General features: G+C 42.0%; 1 protein-coding gene across 1 annotated transcript in view; it reads left to right on the top strand.

Moving 5' to 3' along the window:
- LOC310942082 (uncharacterized protein) overlaps positions 1–14,112 on the top strand; it is a 32,742-nt gene extending 18,630 nt beyond the window's left edge. The window contains exons 5-9 of the mRNA XM_083907367.1: positions 2,347–2,484; positions 4,113–4,255; positions 8,537–8,704; positions 8,821–8,929; positions 10,637–14,112. Of these exons, the coding sequence (XP_083763493.1) occupies positions 2,347–2,484; positions 4,113–4,255; positions 8,537–8,704; positions 8,821–8,929; positions 10,637–12,406 (2,328 nt within the window). The 3' untranslated portion in view covers positions 12,407–14,112. The remainder of the gene's footprint in view (positions 1–2,346; positions 2,485–4,112; positions 4,256–8,536; positions 8,705–8,820; positions 8,930–10,636) is intronic.
- Positions 14,113–16,573: the final 2,461 nt, after the last annotated feature.

Genomic DNA, 16,573 nt, shown 5'->3' with positions numbered 1-16,573 from the left:
GTTTTGGGTCAGAGTCTTTTTTTTTATTATTATTGAAGAGCTGCTTACAATAGATGGGTCTTCATTACCACGTAGAGCAAAACTTGAAGTGAATTTTCAGAGGTTCTGTCAATACACGTTTCCTTCCACTGCTGTAAATTGAATATTTGGAGTTAGTTTCCTTTAGTCTGTGTCACCACAAAGGGATGAGAGAGGCGACACTGTTCCCTCATCCCTCATCAGTCATACATTCCCTCTCAGGTCTGCTGTATCCGCCGTTTCCGCTGTTTTTCCAGTGCAGTGAAATGCTCAAGCAGGAGGGGAGAATTTCAGGTGTGAATTCAGGTGAAATGCAGGTGTAAAACCAGTTTTATTGTGTAGTTGTTCGTACATGTGCTCCTCAGACAAGGTCAGCTCTGCAACAATAAATCATACCTTAATAAGCAAATAAAGATTGACCACAGTAAAGTTTCCTTTGGTGGCAGCAGCCGGTAGATTCTGAGCAGGTGAGGGTTCTGTCGACAGAGCTTTGAGCTTTGAGTCGTCGCTCTGCGGATCAGTGACTTCATGCTGTAGCTTGTCATCCACATCAGCTGCTACCACATTAAACGGCATGTTCACATAAGTACAGTGCAGTGTTGACTCTCTCTTTTTTTTTCTATACCTCTCACATCCGGAAACCTTCTCGTCAAACAACTGAAGGGGTTTCGCAAGCTCAAATATTTGCTGATTTCCATGTTGTGTGGGAACTGTTTTAGGTGTAGCAGTTAGCACTCGATGGAGTTTGCATGTGTGTATATATATATGTATGTATGTATATATATATATATATATATGTTTATATATATACATACATATATGTATATATATGTATGTATGTGTTTATTTATATATATATATACATATATATATATAGTATATACACACATATATACACATACATACATATGTATATGTATGTTTATATATATATTGGCACAAACATGCACATAAAGAAATATAAATATATATATGTATGTATGTATATATATATATATACACATGCCCCAGAGACTCTGAGCAGCAGTGTGAGGATTTAGTGCCTTGCTCAAGGGCGCACCCAGGCTTTCCCTCCTTAAATCGTTTTCCGACTCAGTATTTTTGTCTTCACTACTTCACTTCTCGTTATCTTCCGTCCTCCTTATCCTCTCACCTGTCCTCATCTCTCCTCCTCCATCTCTTATATTCTTTTTCTCGCCAGTTTGTCTCCTTCATCTTCACATCACATCATATATATATCTTTTTATAACCTCAGCTCACATCGCGTCTACTTCCTGCCTTTGATTCATTTCCATCCCTGCGTCTATTTTTCTCCTTTGTCTTTGTCGTTTCACAGCTTGTCTATCTGAACTGACTTTCTTCCTCTTTTCCTCTCACTACTTCTCTCCATCTGCATCTCTTCCCCTCATTCTTCCTCTGTTGTGCATCCTCGCTCTCCCTCATCCCTCTGGTGTCTCTCTTTCTCCCTCTGTCTTTGCCTTGTTTGTCAAGTGGTGACTCACTGGAGGCGTGCAGCCAAGGATTTGACCAACACACACACACACACACACACACACACACACACACACACACACACACACACACACACACAGACAGAGCTGAGAGTACAGCACGCTGGCCACATGCTGCTTGGACTGCACAAACATGCACACACAAAGACACTTTTGAGGGCCAAGGGTAACACACACACACAAACACACACACACACTGTCAGCCAAGTGAAGAGCAGCAAACAGACTGAGTCACACCAGAAGAGCAGAGACATCAAGTGAAACAGCCAACACACACACACACACACACACACACAGGCTATTTTGGTGCCCAGTGATGAATAACAGCCACTTTTTTTGTCCAAATTGACAAATGTCTTCCTTTGTCCTTCCCTGGCTTGTGTTGTATTATATTACACATACATACAAGGGCTGATCGATTTTGAATAACTATCTAATTGCAATTATTTTGACTGAAATTGCTTTTGCAATATGAGAGTTTTAAATTATTCTCATTTAAAATGATTACTGTGTGATGATATATGTGTATATATATATATACATGTATATATGTGTATATATATGTATAAATATATATGTTTATATATATATATATATTCTCTATTTTAACCTCATTCATTCTGACACTTGTGTTTTTTAAATAGTGTAAACATGCACGTTACAAACATAAGAAAAGAACAAGTCTCGCTCAAAACAAAATGTATTTTCTCACACTATAATAAAATACTATTTTCTGTCCAAGATTTGAAATTACATGATGTTGTTAAGCCTAATAATAAAAAGCTCATCACGACACTTTTTTTTCCTTTTTTTTCAGGTGAAGAAGACGTACAGCAACGGCACATACAGATCCGGCGCCATGCGACAGATCAGCCTCGTCGGAGCCGTGGACGAGGAGGTCGGGAATTATTTCCCGGAGTTCCTCGGCATGCTGGCGGAGTCGCCCTTCCTGAAGGTGAGTCAGATTGGCACGGATGGAGGCAATGACTGGGACCACAAGAGCTATGTTTTAGGGTGGATAACGAGAGCGGAGAGAAGTAAAATAAGATTTATTTTTTGTTCAAAAGCTGCTATGAGCACATGCTTTTTGTGGTTTAGGAGTTATTTGAGGTTATTTGAGGTTGGTTAATGTGTGACTGACCTCAAAGAACCTACAGTACATTAACGATAGTGGTAACCAGAACCATCAGTTTTGCATCATTGTAATGTTTGTCAAGCATCTTAGTCGTGTGGATAAGTGAAAATATCCTTAGTTATTCTGAAATGTTACATTCTGTGTGTGCCACCATGATATTCTGAAAATGTTACATTAAGCCTGAGCTGTGTCTGGTCTCCGTTTGTCTCAAACATCATCTTCAAGTAGTTTCTCTACTCTCAATTTGCCCACTTATTCCTCACATAAAATCCAAACGTCTGAATGGTAATTCAGCTCGACTATTTGGAGATGACAGATGGACGACACGTGCACAACACAAACCATTATATTCTCAGTAGTGGTTGAAAAATAAGAGGGCGATAAGTGTCGTGTCGGAAGGATTTGACGCAGCTTCATTTCAGCGAGTGGCTTCTCTCATTTTTTAAAAATGTTGCCTGTGCAGGAACAAACCTTTACCGCTCTCTTGCTCCCCATCTTAAATGTCGCTATGACGGCTGCTGTTCTTCTTTCCTGTGGTGACACTTAAAATCTCTCGTATGAACGTGCGCAGGGAGGAGTGTTGTCATTCTCTGAATATTAAAAGACACAACATCCTCTGGCGCTTCCTCTCTTGTTCAGAGTTTAGGCTCCGAGTAGCAGTTTTTGCCAGGGGGACACTTCCTGTTGTTTTTTTTAGAACTATAAAATTAAAGTATTTGATGAAGTTGCTAATAACTGACAGATATCTGGTAGCTTTCACACTGGCACAGCTCCAGCACTGTTCCTATTCCCAAGCTAAATTTTTTACTGGCTGGTATGTATGTGTGTAGAACAAAATGAAATTGTTTTGGGACCTGAAAAATTGGTTCCTGTTGGCAAACAAAAATATTTGTTTTCCCCGGGGAACGTTTTGTCACCAGTAGATTTGTGGATGGGAAAAAAACAGAATTTTCCCACTGAAATCCAGCACACAGAAGCTCACTGTGATCCTCCATGTTGCCACTGCAGTTCTCAGGGTTCCCAAGGGGTCCTTGAAATCCTTGAAAGTTTGAAAAAAAACAAAAAAAAAACATTTTCAACTAGAGCTGAAATGATTAATGCAAATTGCAAGATCTCTGTCTCACGGAAGACAATTACAAAGAACCCAAGGACAATTACTTGCAAATCAATGAAAGAGGGCTCCACGGGGCAAAGTGCCTCTTACAATTAGCCCTCCTTAATCTTAAATTGTGTCAGTACATTCGGTTCTTGAATTTGAGGTAATTGCTCCTGCATAGTCCTTGAATTTGATGTCAACCAAGGTGTTGGGAACCCTGAGTTCTACTCCCAAAACTACGGCGTTTTAGTTTGTTTGAGGGCATCAACTAGAGCCCAAACAGGGAAACGTGGCTGTGCTTAGAGTGAACAGTGTTTTGATTCCGTTTCCCTCGTGTCCTGTGTTGCTACAGAGAACCCTTCCGTGGGGAACGTCCTCCAGTCTGAGCCTGATGAGTCCCACAGAGAGCGACGACGGTCCCATCATGTGGGTCAGGCCAGGGGAACAGATGATACCCGTGACCGATATACCAAAGTCCCCTTTCAAAAGAAAGCGGTGAGCACTCGACACAGTTTACTGCAAATCACACCGTGTAAATACACTCCGATTTAAACAACTGTGTTTAAAACCTCGCTCTGAGACGCGTTTACGGGGATTTGTGGTCTTCGTATGATTGTTTGTTCCGCCCATAAAGGCCCTAATGTTGTGTGTGTTAATGTTGTGTGCCTGTAACCCACAGTCCACGAGAAAACACTAACAAAACACACACTCTCACACATTTGAAGCACCATAGTCCGAAGCCATACGACGCTTTGTTGTAGCCCAGCAGCTCTGTAAGGAGCCAATTTCACTCTCCGAGGTTGTCTGTGTCACACTGTGTTTTTTGTTGCACACGGTCTGTACCCCGCACACACACACACACACACACACACACACACACACACAGACGAGACCGCGAGAGAAAGGACGCGTGTGTTTGTGCCCGTTCTTTGTGATGTGAGCACTGTGTGGCTTTCCACTGAGATGAGATCATCTCTATGTTAATAGAGTCAACATCAGACGCTACTTCATATGGCAGCCGGCCAACCACAGCACACACAAACACACACACATTTCATCCATGCCTCATTTATTTCTCTCTTGTTCTGCTTTTTGGAGGTTTTATCGCTAATATCTGGTCATTTTATTGTATTTTTTTATATAATTGCTTGCTTTTGCTTGGGAAAAAAGCAATTTCTTAATTTCTTTTTTGAGGCTCGGAATACAAATCACTCACTAACTGCTTGCTTCTAAAACGTGTGGATTTTTTTTTGTTGTTTCTGTTATTATAACACACAGATTAACTGTATATGGTTGGATTAGCACTGTGCTTTAGGAGCGACAGTCATGTCTCTGTGGAAGCTGCGAGACAGACTTCAAATTAATTCTGCAACGTCAATTCCCAGCTTGTTGAGCTTAGCGGTGCGCGACTACAAGGTGCGTTCAAGGAACCTCATAAAGGTCTTCACCGCACATGCAGTCCCCTAATTAAGGTAATAGATGTACCACAAAATAGGTAGTTATTGGACTAGAAAGTCATGGGGAAGCATGCTACAAAATCAGAAATGATAGATTTTAAAGCACATTAAAATAAAAATGATGCTGCAATACTCGCCTGTGTTGACTGTAATCTTCATTAGAGTCACACAGCTTTGCTCAGTCAGGAAAAAATAGGATGGAATAAAGGAAATGCACTTGATTTGAGGCTATAGATACTGCACAATGTGCGACGGTGTTTGAAGTGTGCGTCGGTGTGAATGGATGTCAGAAACACTCGCGTAACAGCTGGGACTGAAAGAATCTGTTTTTATAGAGACGCTGTCGACGTGCTTTCGATATCTTTATTCTAATCCACTATTAGAAATCACCTTCACACACTGACTGAGGCGTACTTTTTAGCTTCTTTTCTCCTCTTAACTCTCCCACTCGTGCCTCCTCTCTCTGTCCTTGTCCCCGTGTGTCTCTCTGCATTCTTCTAACGATCCGTCTTCCGTTTTTGTCTCTGTGACCTCTCCTTCCTTTGTTGCGTTGATTTATCTTAGACGTGAGGTTACTGTCGAAAGTGCTGGAAGTGAGTTTATGGAAAGCACATTTATGAAACATGTCACAGTGGCTTTGAGGTTTTTGTTTGTGTCTCCCTCTGTGTGTTCAAAGAAAGAAAAGGAGAAGGGCATGATGTTATTCTAAGTGAGAGCTTGACTGAAGGAAAGAGGTTGAACATTTCACTCGCTGCTGGTTTCAGCCGGAAAAAGGTCGAGCCGCCGTTGCCTCTGTCGGGGCTGAGACTCCCAGTCTGAGAATTCAGCTTTGATTATAGAGGTCAGACGATGGGGAAAATAAACCAGAAATATTTGCGTTTTTTAGTGGACAAGTGTTGCACTTTAACAGAGGCTGACAATAATTACATAGCAGCTGTTGCAGCCTTACTCAGCAAACAGGACACAAGCCCGGTCCTGAACATGCTCTTCCTGTTTGGATACAGAGAAACATGACCAGACTGATAATAATATATCATAATAGTGACTGTATATAGAGTTTAAAAGCAAGTTTTAAGCCATGGTTCTGCTCAATGATGATTTTTTGGAGAATCGTAAGAGCAAACTTGATGCACTGAAAATGACAATACAATAAGTTGAGTTTCTATAAAACCCTAATTAATTAGCATTTTTTTGGTTCTATTTATTGCTGTACTGTACACTTTGGACGGAAGCCCAGCGAGCCCAGATTTGAACAGTTAATTAATTCACCCGTCAAATAATCAGCAGATTATTAAACAATGAGATGAATGAGTAGGAGAAGCCTGGCGTTCCTCAGATAAGTGTATTAGCTGTGATGGAAATCAACATCAACAGTATTTCGATGTGCCCCCCCCCTCCGTCCCCCATTCCCATCTCTCCATCATCTCTCTCTCTTCCATCTGTTCCCTTTCTTCTTCCGTTCACTGCTGTGCCCCCGATCATAAACGCACATGAATCATGTCGGGGTCACTTCCACTAACAGTCGTAAAGCATCGCGACAGAACAAATGCACCTCGCACTCGGGCGAGTTACGGAAAAAAAACGCTTTTGAGGAGAAGAAACGGTAGATGTGCACATTCATCACGCCTCCCTCAAACTGCCTCTTCTTCTTTTTTTTTCCTCTCCCCAGTCTCACCAGCTTTTTTTTTCTTCTTCCTTTTTTTTTTTGGTTTTACATTCATTACTGTCATCCTGCAGTCAGCTCAGACACACTAAGCTGTCTCTGTGTGTGTGTGTGTGTGTGTGTGTTAATCCGCTCTCCACTTTTTTTTTGTATTTTCCATCTCTTCTTATCTCTGAATGAATAAACGCACAATTCACTGTTCAGCACGTGCAGTCACGCTGCTGCTGCTGCTGTGTGTGTGTGTGTGTGTGTGTGTGTGTGTGTGCGTGCGTGCGTGTGTGTGTGTTCTTGTATGGGTATCTTTGTGAGCACCAAAAAATATATATATACCTAAGGAAGTGAGGACATTTTGAGAAAGTGAGCACATTTTGGACTGGTCCTCACATTTTAACAATTTATTTTTCAGGGTTAAGACCTGGTTTTAGGGTTAGGGTTAGGGTTAGGCACTTAAGGTAAGGGGCTAGGGAATGCATTATGTTATTGAATGTCCTCACTATGAATGCTATACAAACATGTGTATCTGCGTGTATATATACTTGTATTTGTGACCTCTTTAGGACCTTACTGGTAAAAACACTGAATAAACTTAATGGTATAACAGTCAGGTTATGGTTGGGGTTAGGCATTAACTGGTTAAGGTTAAGGCTTTGTTTAGTCTGGATGGCGTCTCCTGAAAAGAATAGCTTTGCAAACCTGTGTGTGTGTGTGTGTGTGTGTGTGTGTCAGTGTAACATAACATTCTTGTTGAAATCTCTCACATGCTGTGCGAGCGTGTGTGTTTTTCTTGTTACTCATGTCTGAGTCTGACTGCAACTCCTGTGTGTGTGAGTCACTGATCCACTCGTGTAAGCCGACTGCAGTGCTTCCATTGTTTGGCGACACGCCGCTCGTGTTTTTTTTTTTAATGCTTTCACTCATTAACTCAGTGTGCGCACGCGAAACCGAGATATTTGACGTCTGTTTGTGTCATTTTTAATTTCCCCGTCGTTTATCTCGAATGCGGTATCAGCTTTCCACACAAAGCACTATAATTTAAAAAAGAATCATTCTAATGTTCTTCCTGTTGAGTGTTATTTGGTGCACGTTTGCAAATTTGCACCACCAGTCAACACAGGAAAATAAAGTGAAGTGAAAGATGAAGGGTATTAGTATGAGGAGAGGACAATTCAGGTGTAGTTTTTTGCTATATATTGTCTTTTTGCACTGAGAAATGGTCTCGCAAATGATTATAATTTAACCACCGTTTCTTTTTTCTGGTTTTAAAATGTCAGGAAAATAATGAACTTCCATCACAGTTCCTCAGACTTTCTTTGAACATGCACACCAAAATATGCACTCAAAACAATGAAGAAAGTACTACATATTAAATATAGAAAAAAATACAATTGTCCAAACTACAATCATATCAAACTGTGGATAGCAGAATGTGGTTATTTACACTTGACTCAACTCATTAACAGGTTGTCACTAGGTTATAATCTGAGGTAATTATTCGATTATTCTCTCCGTTTATTCAGTCATTGTTTGGTCCATAAAATATTGGAAATGTATTGTTCTGTTCGCAAACTAAACCAGAAAATATTCACATTTAAGAAGCTGAAAAATCCCCAAACTTTTGCTGTATGTGAGCAGTAATGATCCTCTCCTCTCTCGCAGCTCCACCAACGAGGTGAAGAACCTGCTGCAGTCGCTGCCCAGGACGAGCGAGCCGCGGGAGATGCTGTTCGAGGACCGCACACGGGCCCACGCCGATCACATTGGCCAGGGCTTTGAGCGCCAGACGACGGCGGCTGTCGGGGTGCTGAAGGCCGTGTGTGGAGAGGGGTAGGCAGTAGGCGCTGGGAGCAACACACACACACACGATGATGACATTTTGGCTGTCAAAAAGTTATTTGGACCACGGGCAGAGACGTCTGTTTGTGTTTCTCCCTTGTTTTCAGCTCGGAGCCTCCTCGAGTAACCAAAGACGTTGTGTGTTTCCATGCCGGTGATTTCAATCATGTAGTTCAGAGGCTGCAGCTGGACTTGTATGAACCTCCGCTGTCTCAGGTGTTACATTTTACACACATGCACACACACAGACACACACCATCTAAGTGGCACTCACTTAGCCCCCGATAGTAACCTTAGAAAAACAGGTCTTTACCAGTCATTTTTAAGGTGTGACAGGACGAAAAAAAAAAAAGTCCTGTGGTTAATGTACAAGTAAACACACGCACACACGCACACGCACACGCACACACACACACACACACACACACACACACACACACACACACACACACACACACACACACACACACACACACACACACACACACACACACACACACACACACACACACACACACACACACACACACACACACACACACACACACACACAAGGGGAGAGAGAGCACACTGATGCTTTTCAGATCCTAATTTAGACACAGAATCACCCCACAGCCTGATGTAATGCTTCACATCCAATCGTAATTCAGGTGCTACAGTAATATGCTGTGCATTGGTGTTGTATGCTGCCACCTGGTGTGGCAAAAAAAGAACTGCATGAAGTTGTTGGACAAGTCTGATGTGTGTGTATTACAGTCATTTATGTATATTTCCATGCAGAGCTGACTCACGTCAGACACCGTGATAGTCCAGGTTAAACACAGTATGACACACATGTACATTTTTAAAGTTACAGTGTGTAAAAAATGACTTGTGATGTTGCAGCTGAAAATCCCTCACTTCACCCTTGGCGTCAAAACTCGAATGATCCATTGTGGCCTATTGTAAAAACAATGTGCTGGCGTTTTCATCACGGTACAGTTCCGTTCGGAACAGGCTTGCATTTTCATGTGAGAACAGTGCCTTTACTTGGTAGGCGAGATACGTGGCGTGGCATGAATTCAAGCTTTGTATATTAGTCCTTTATCAGTCCCGCAGGTGAAATTCCTTCCTTCAGGGTGTCCGTGCATCCTTAAAAAGTCTTAAATTCATTTATCTAAAATGATATAAATGGTTATCTGCATGCCCGCTAGCTAGTCTGCGACTATGGTTAAGTGCAAATTTATTGAGAGTTGGCTGGGCGACGTCAAGGCCTGGTTTTTGGGTCTTAAATTCCATTCAAGGTGGCGTGGAAAAGGTCTTAAAAAGTCTGAAATTTGACTTGCTGAAACCCGCAGATACCCTGTTCTCTGCATTTAACCCATCCTCTACTAGAAACCTTCCTAGAATTAGAAGCAGGGGGGTGGAATTGAGGCTAGGTGCCTTGCTCAGGGGTACCCCAGTCCTTTTTTGACCTTACTCTGGTACCCTAAGAAAAGACAACAGAAAAATAGAACGGTCTGTGCCCTTTTTTTGGTACTATTCCTAATGGAAATGCAAAAATACTCGACTATGGTGGTCCAAAATGGCGACCTGATGTAATGAGGTGTAATTACAGTAACCTCAGTTTCTGCCAGATATAAATAACTTCACCTTAATTTTACACACTGGACCTTTTAAATGTGTGGGATCCAAAAAAAGACAAAATACTATTGTTGTTATCTTTATGCTCACTCCTCATCTCTGTCGCTGTTCCACACTCATATAAATAGATTGTAGCATCTCACACTGCACCGTAAAGTTTCAACACTTTGCCGAAGAGATTTGTGTAGTAATATACTGAAGGTTTTAAAATAAACTGTAATGACGACACTTTAATTTCCTGTTTTACCGTGGACGACCTCTTTTGTCTTACACCTGGTCTCTTCTCTCTCGTCTCCTCAGTGCGTGCAGTGGGTGGACGACGCCAAGCTGAACCTGATGCGCCGCGAGGGCATTCGCTACGCTCGCATCCGCCTGTGTCACAACGACGTCTACTTCATCCCGCGCAACGTGATCCACCAGTTCAAGACCGTGTCTGCCGTCTGCAGCCTGGCGTGGCACGTGAGGTTAAAGCAGTACCACCAGGAGGGAGAAGTGGAGGAGGAGGAGAAGCCGGCTCAGTTGAAGGCAGAGGAGGAGGAAGAGGAGGAGGAAGAAACGACGGATTTGGTGCAAAAAAAGGAGGCGAGGAGAGAACGGAAGAGTGAGAAAGTAGCGAAGGAGAAGATAAAAGTGGAAGATGAAGAGGTGGAGGTGGCAGAAAACAGGACGTTGTCGGCTGCCGTGAAGGAGGAGCAGGATTGTCACATTACTCCTCCTCCTCCTCCTCAACATCCACCTCAGGTGCCTGCGCTCGCTCACTCGAAGGACTCCAACGTGTGCGGCGCTAAAGACAAAGTGGCTGACGAGAGAGTGAAAGCAGGGAAACACAAACGGCAGGAATCACCTCCTGCTAAGACGAAGACAGATTCTGCCGCTCCTCCTGTTTGCAAAAATAAATCACCGTCACCTCTTCCTCTGTCTCCTCCTCCCTCCTCTCTCCATCCTCCTTCTCATCAGGACATTAAACCGAAGGCGTCGTCAAAACCTCATCATCACCATCATCATCATCACTCAGACGGCAGGAAGACGTCGTCCTGTTCAGATCGCAAATCGCCGTCTTTTTCAAAGTTCTCCCCCTCCTCTGATTCTCCTCTCTGCTCCTCTTTAGCGTCTTCTTCTTCCACGTCTTCTCCTCGTCCGTCGACGTCCAGCGCGTCTTTCACGGGTTGTCCCAAACCTGCGCTGAACTCCGCTTTCCCCACGCTCCCTCCTCCCGCCGCCTTCTCATCTCACCGGACGCCTCCTTCCTCTCGGGAGGAGCAGCCACCGACGAGAAGGCCGGACGTTCAAGCGTCGGACACGCACGCGGACACGCACGCGGACGTGCGGACACACGCGTCCCAGTCGGACACGAGGACACAGACGCCCTCAGAGAGGTGGACTCACGGCCCAGATTCGGACTCCAGGATGTCTTTGGACGCTCAGATCCGACAAGGGAGTTACATGCAGCAATACGCGCCACAACACCGCCAACCTCCTCCTCCTCACCCTCACCTCCCTCAGATGCTGCCCCCTTCCTTCTCCCCTCTCCTCCCGCACTCCCACCACCTTCCCCCGAATCCGCTCTCCGCCCACCCGGTTCACCACATGAGGCCGCATCACCTGCCTCCGCCGCCGCCGCACCAGCCCAGCATCACCACACAGTCGCAGCCGTACTACCAGCCCCCGAACACTCCTCCCCTCACCAGCTCCCACTCCCTCCCCCCTCACCTCCCCCACCACCACCACCACCACCACCACCCTCACCAGTTCTCCAAACCCTTCTACGCTCCTCAGCACTTCTCCTCTCACCCTTTCCTCCACCCTCAGTCGTTCCTCTCTCAGCCCTCTTACCCGCAGTACCAGACCTCGCCACCGGCGCCGGTTCAGCTCTCTCTGTCGCAGTCTTATCCTCCTCCTCCTCCTCCTCCTCCACCTCCTCCTCCTCCCCCGTCCTCCTCTCAGCCCCCTCCTCCTCCACCACCACCACCACCACCTCCTCCTCCTCTTCTTCCTCCGCCTCCTCTCCCTCCTCAGCCTTCCCTCGCTTTTCCGCCAAAGCATGACGAGGAGCGGCAACAGATTTTATAGTAGTGTTTTTGTAGATAAACTGTAAATGTATGGGCTTTTATTTTGGCGGCGTTGTTGTAAAACTTGTATAAAAAAAGGACGGGGACAGAGACAGCAGAGTGTTTGGACACAGTATTTTCTAAAAACAGAGTTGGACTTTATTCACCTCCTGATTCTTTGCATGTAGCAGTAGTTTTTTTTTTGGTCTTTAGTGAAATGAGGCTGCACCAAACTCCGACAATGAAGAAGACATTTTTCCAAGGTCTAATCTGTCAAACTGCTGTGTTCTGTTGTTTTATTTTTGTTTTTTAAACGTTTGAAGTGAGCGTAGTCCTTTTGAACATCAGAGGTAGGAAGAAAATCAGATATTTATATATATATAAAAGGGTCACGGTCATGATCTGTTTTTGTTATTTAACATGCAGCTAATGCTTCCATTTTGTGTCTTTTCTTCTTTGTGCCCACGACTGTTTTCTGGAAATAACGATGGGTCAAACTGATGCACTAACGTATAGATGTGATATCTCTTACATTATCGTCTACCATATTGTATCAATACATCTTAGTCAGTAAAAGAGTCCTTTTATAACCGGTAAGCGCCAAATAAATAGTGGAATATCGTCAAGTTGAACTCAAATTGAACACTATTTAACGACTTTAGTGTTAAATATGACTCTAAAAGAGTTCAAATTAACACTATTCCACTGTTACTGTGTACTTGGCAGTATACCTTTTTAATCCTGATGAAGACTGTATTTTGAGCAATAATCTGCCCAAATCCCTGATGCGGTGACTAATATCAGTATTTACCGGCTGAATTTCAAGCCCCCATTTTTGAGGCATGTTGCCTCCAAGAGGACGGCAAAATGATCTTAATGATCAGTCGCAGTGTAAGTCTTAGTCTTGCGCTGTGCAGTACAGTAACAATAAGTTAATAGGGAAGTAATATTAGGGTAATATAAATGTGTGTAATTTGACAGTTGTGAATTTTAATTGAGGCATTTTCATGTAAACGTGTGGAAATTCTCGTTACTACGCTCTTATATATATAAATAGCAAACTCTCGCTGTCATATTTCATCCTTATTAGTCCACTATTACCATTATTATTATGGTATTACCTCAATATTACCTATCATTGACAAAATTGCTGTTACTGTACGCTCGTGTAACTGATGCCACTTGTCTTTAATCTCACCAGATTGTTTTCCAATTCGACTCTCGAACAGAAGACATTTTTAATACCACTTTTAATGTTAAAATAAGTCGTAACGTACATCATGACTCATCAAAGCACTTTGTAACATGGAAACGGTTGATATAATGTATAAAAAAAAGAGATATAAATGTTTTAAACAGGGCAAATTTCAGGTTCTTCCAAGTTTTATTCCATTCAGGCCTCAGCTGTTTTTGTTTTTATTCTTATTTTCGGACTCAGTACACTGTCAAAAACGCACTATTTATCTGTTTACCTGACGTCCACCTGACGCAGTGTGTGTATAATATTATAAAAAAAAAAAGAAGAAGTATATATGTTATTATTTATCAACCAGGGACTGAAGTAACCTTCTGTGTTTGGAGAATCGTAAGTTATTGAAATTCTATTGTAGCGATGATTCCAATCGAGCTCTTTTCTTGTTTTTCTTGATTTTGACGCGATTGTGTCCTAATTTTGTAGCCCGCAGCGTTCGCCCCACAACCCCACCCACCCCCACCCCACGGCGTGCCTCTTCATAACTGCTTCACGGTCCAGAGCCGCTCACACAGAGGAGACGACTGGAGAAGAACGGCCCACCAAACATGGAACACAAAGTTTCACAAGGAAAAAAAAAAAAGGCAAGGCAGCTTTATTTGTATCCCATATTTTACACATACATTTTACATAAAAACGAAAAGAAAGAATTAAGCCTTACATTTTGTCCCCGAAAACTCTCCTCTTTTCTTCACTGAGTGGCTCTGGACAGACAAAAAGACGTTATATTATTTGAAGCACTTCATTTTTACGCCTTAGTTACAGAATCATCAAACATGACAGGAACATTATTTGACCTTTTAAATGTACAAAATGTGACAAACTATTACGACGACGAAAAGTCTTCATTCAGAAGCCTGTGTTGTTGTTTTTTTTTTTTTTATTATTATTTATCTCCAGCTCTGTTTGTTTTGTTGTTGTTGTTTTTCTATTGTGTTCCTGTGGTTTTTAAACTCGTCAGCACTGTAGTGTACATAAGAAGACGTTTTGTAAAGAGGATAAAAAACCAAACAAACTTGTAGTGTGGTTTCTACAGTAAATATGAGCCTAGCTAATAAAAGGTTCAATGTATGAACACGTGTTAAAAAACGTACAATTTTTGTTCTTTTACATTTTTATTCATGCACTTTTGATTCGCACTAAGACATTTTATGTGTTTTATAGATTAGACAAGACAGGCTATGATGCAAAATGGGTTAAAAACTGTATAAAACAGTATATATGACAAATTATTCTCATATATGTCTAGTATTTAATAAAATGTTGCTGAATATAACATAAGACTTTAAAGACCTAAAAACAAACAATAAAATATTCTAGAAAATATAAAAACAACACGAATAAAAACAAGTCGTATAATTAAAACGGGTAAAATTAACGTCTTAACTGGGTCGAAAGCCAAAGAGTAAAAATGTACAAGATATTAAAATGTAAATAAGTTACATGACCAATGTATGATTATATTATTATTTTTAAGTTTAACAAATATACATTTTTATTTATATATGTTTTTATATATATATATATATATATATATATATATATATATATATATATATATATATATATATATATGTACTGAATATATCTATTTACTTTTATATATACAATGCACTCAAAGAATAATTACGAGTGCAAAAACAGAGCTCATTAAGGCTAAAACTTGTTTCGAATCTTGCAGTAACCCTTCTTCGCCACAGGGTGGCAGCAGAGACGATTTAACCAACCACACATGATTTCAGAAGTTGTTGACAGTGTTTTGCTGCATTTTTTAAAGGTTGGAAGCATGATGAAATGACACAGACCTACATATATGATATTTATATATGTATATATGTATACATGATTCATATATACATATATATATATAATATATCGGTCCCTCAGATGTTTTACCTGCCTGGACTAAGACACTCACTCACTGCAGTCTGCTGCAATGAACTCAGCACTTTTACCAAGTCACATCTGAGGAGACAACACACACACGTTATGCTGCAGTGGCTCCACATCACAGTGTGTATGTGTGTGTGTGTGATGTCGAATATGACCACACACACACACACAGTGGGAATACCATAGCTGACCTTTTTAAAAGGGTGGGAGAGGGAGGGGAGAGGCAGGAAGCTGGAGCCGGGACAAAGAATGGGAATTTTTTTTTTTTTTTTTGGATGGAATTACTTGGAAAAACCACATGCATTCACACGAATGTGGAGACAGAAGAGTCTTTGAGTTCACTGAGTCACTGCTCGAGGTTTTAAATCAGAGCTAATTATCCACAAAAAGCACTTGTTGTCACTTATAATGAAGTTAATGTTGGGTTTTATTACTTTTACTTTTTTGATCCATTAAACATCACGCTGTTTACACTTATGAAGAAAATTATCTTTTAAAGTTCAACCTCCAAAATGAAAATTGAAATGAAACGTTGCAGTGCGAGGGTTGCCAGGTCGGGTTTCCACAACGACTGGGGCTGCGTGCAGCGCGAGGGTTGCCAGGTTGGGTTCCATAACATTTTGGGCCACGGTTGTGGAACCAAACCCACCTGACTGGAACAACCCTGCAGTTGTAGAACTGAACCTGTGGGACTGGCACAAACCCAACATTTAGCTCCTCCTCCTCCACGAAGTGCCGATTTGAGGCAACATACTACTATACTAAGACGTTTTGACAGTTGTTGACATACTAGAATAGGACTTTTTTTTTTGCCAACATTCTTTTTATTGTTTTCACAACATAACAAAGTAAGCACAATCATATGCACTGAACAAAGATGTTCATTTATTCCAGTTCTTGGTTAGGGATCTGGGGCCCGTTTCACAAAAGTAGGATAAGGGGTTAAGCCGGGCTATGTTGCTTATCCTGGCTTAATTTATCCGTGATCCGGTTTCTCAAAAGCAGGATAGGGGAAAGCAGGATATGTTACCATGGAGATGTATC

This window comes from Microchirus variegatus (genome assembly GCF_963457635.1).
Source record: "Microchirus variegatus genome assembly, chromosome: 20".
Taxonomy (NCBI): Eukaryota; Metazoa; Chordata; class Actinopteri; order Pleuronectiformes; family Soleidae; genus Microchirus; species Microchirus variegatus.
Note: the sequence above shows the minus strand (reverse complement) of the source record. Positions and strands in the feature narration are given on the sequence as shown.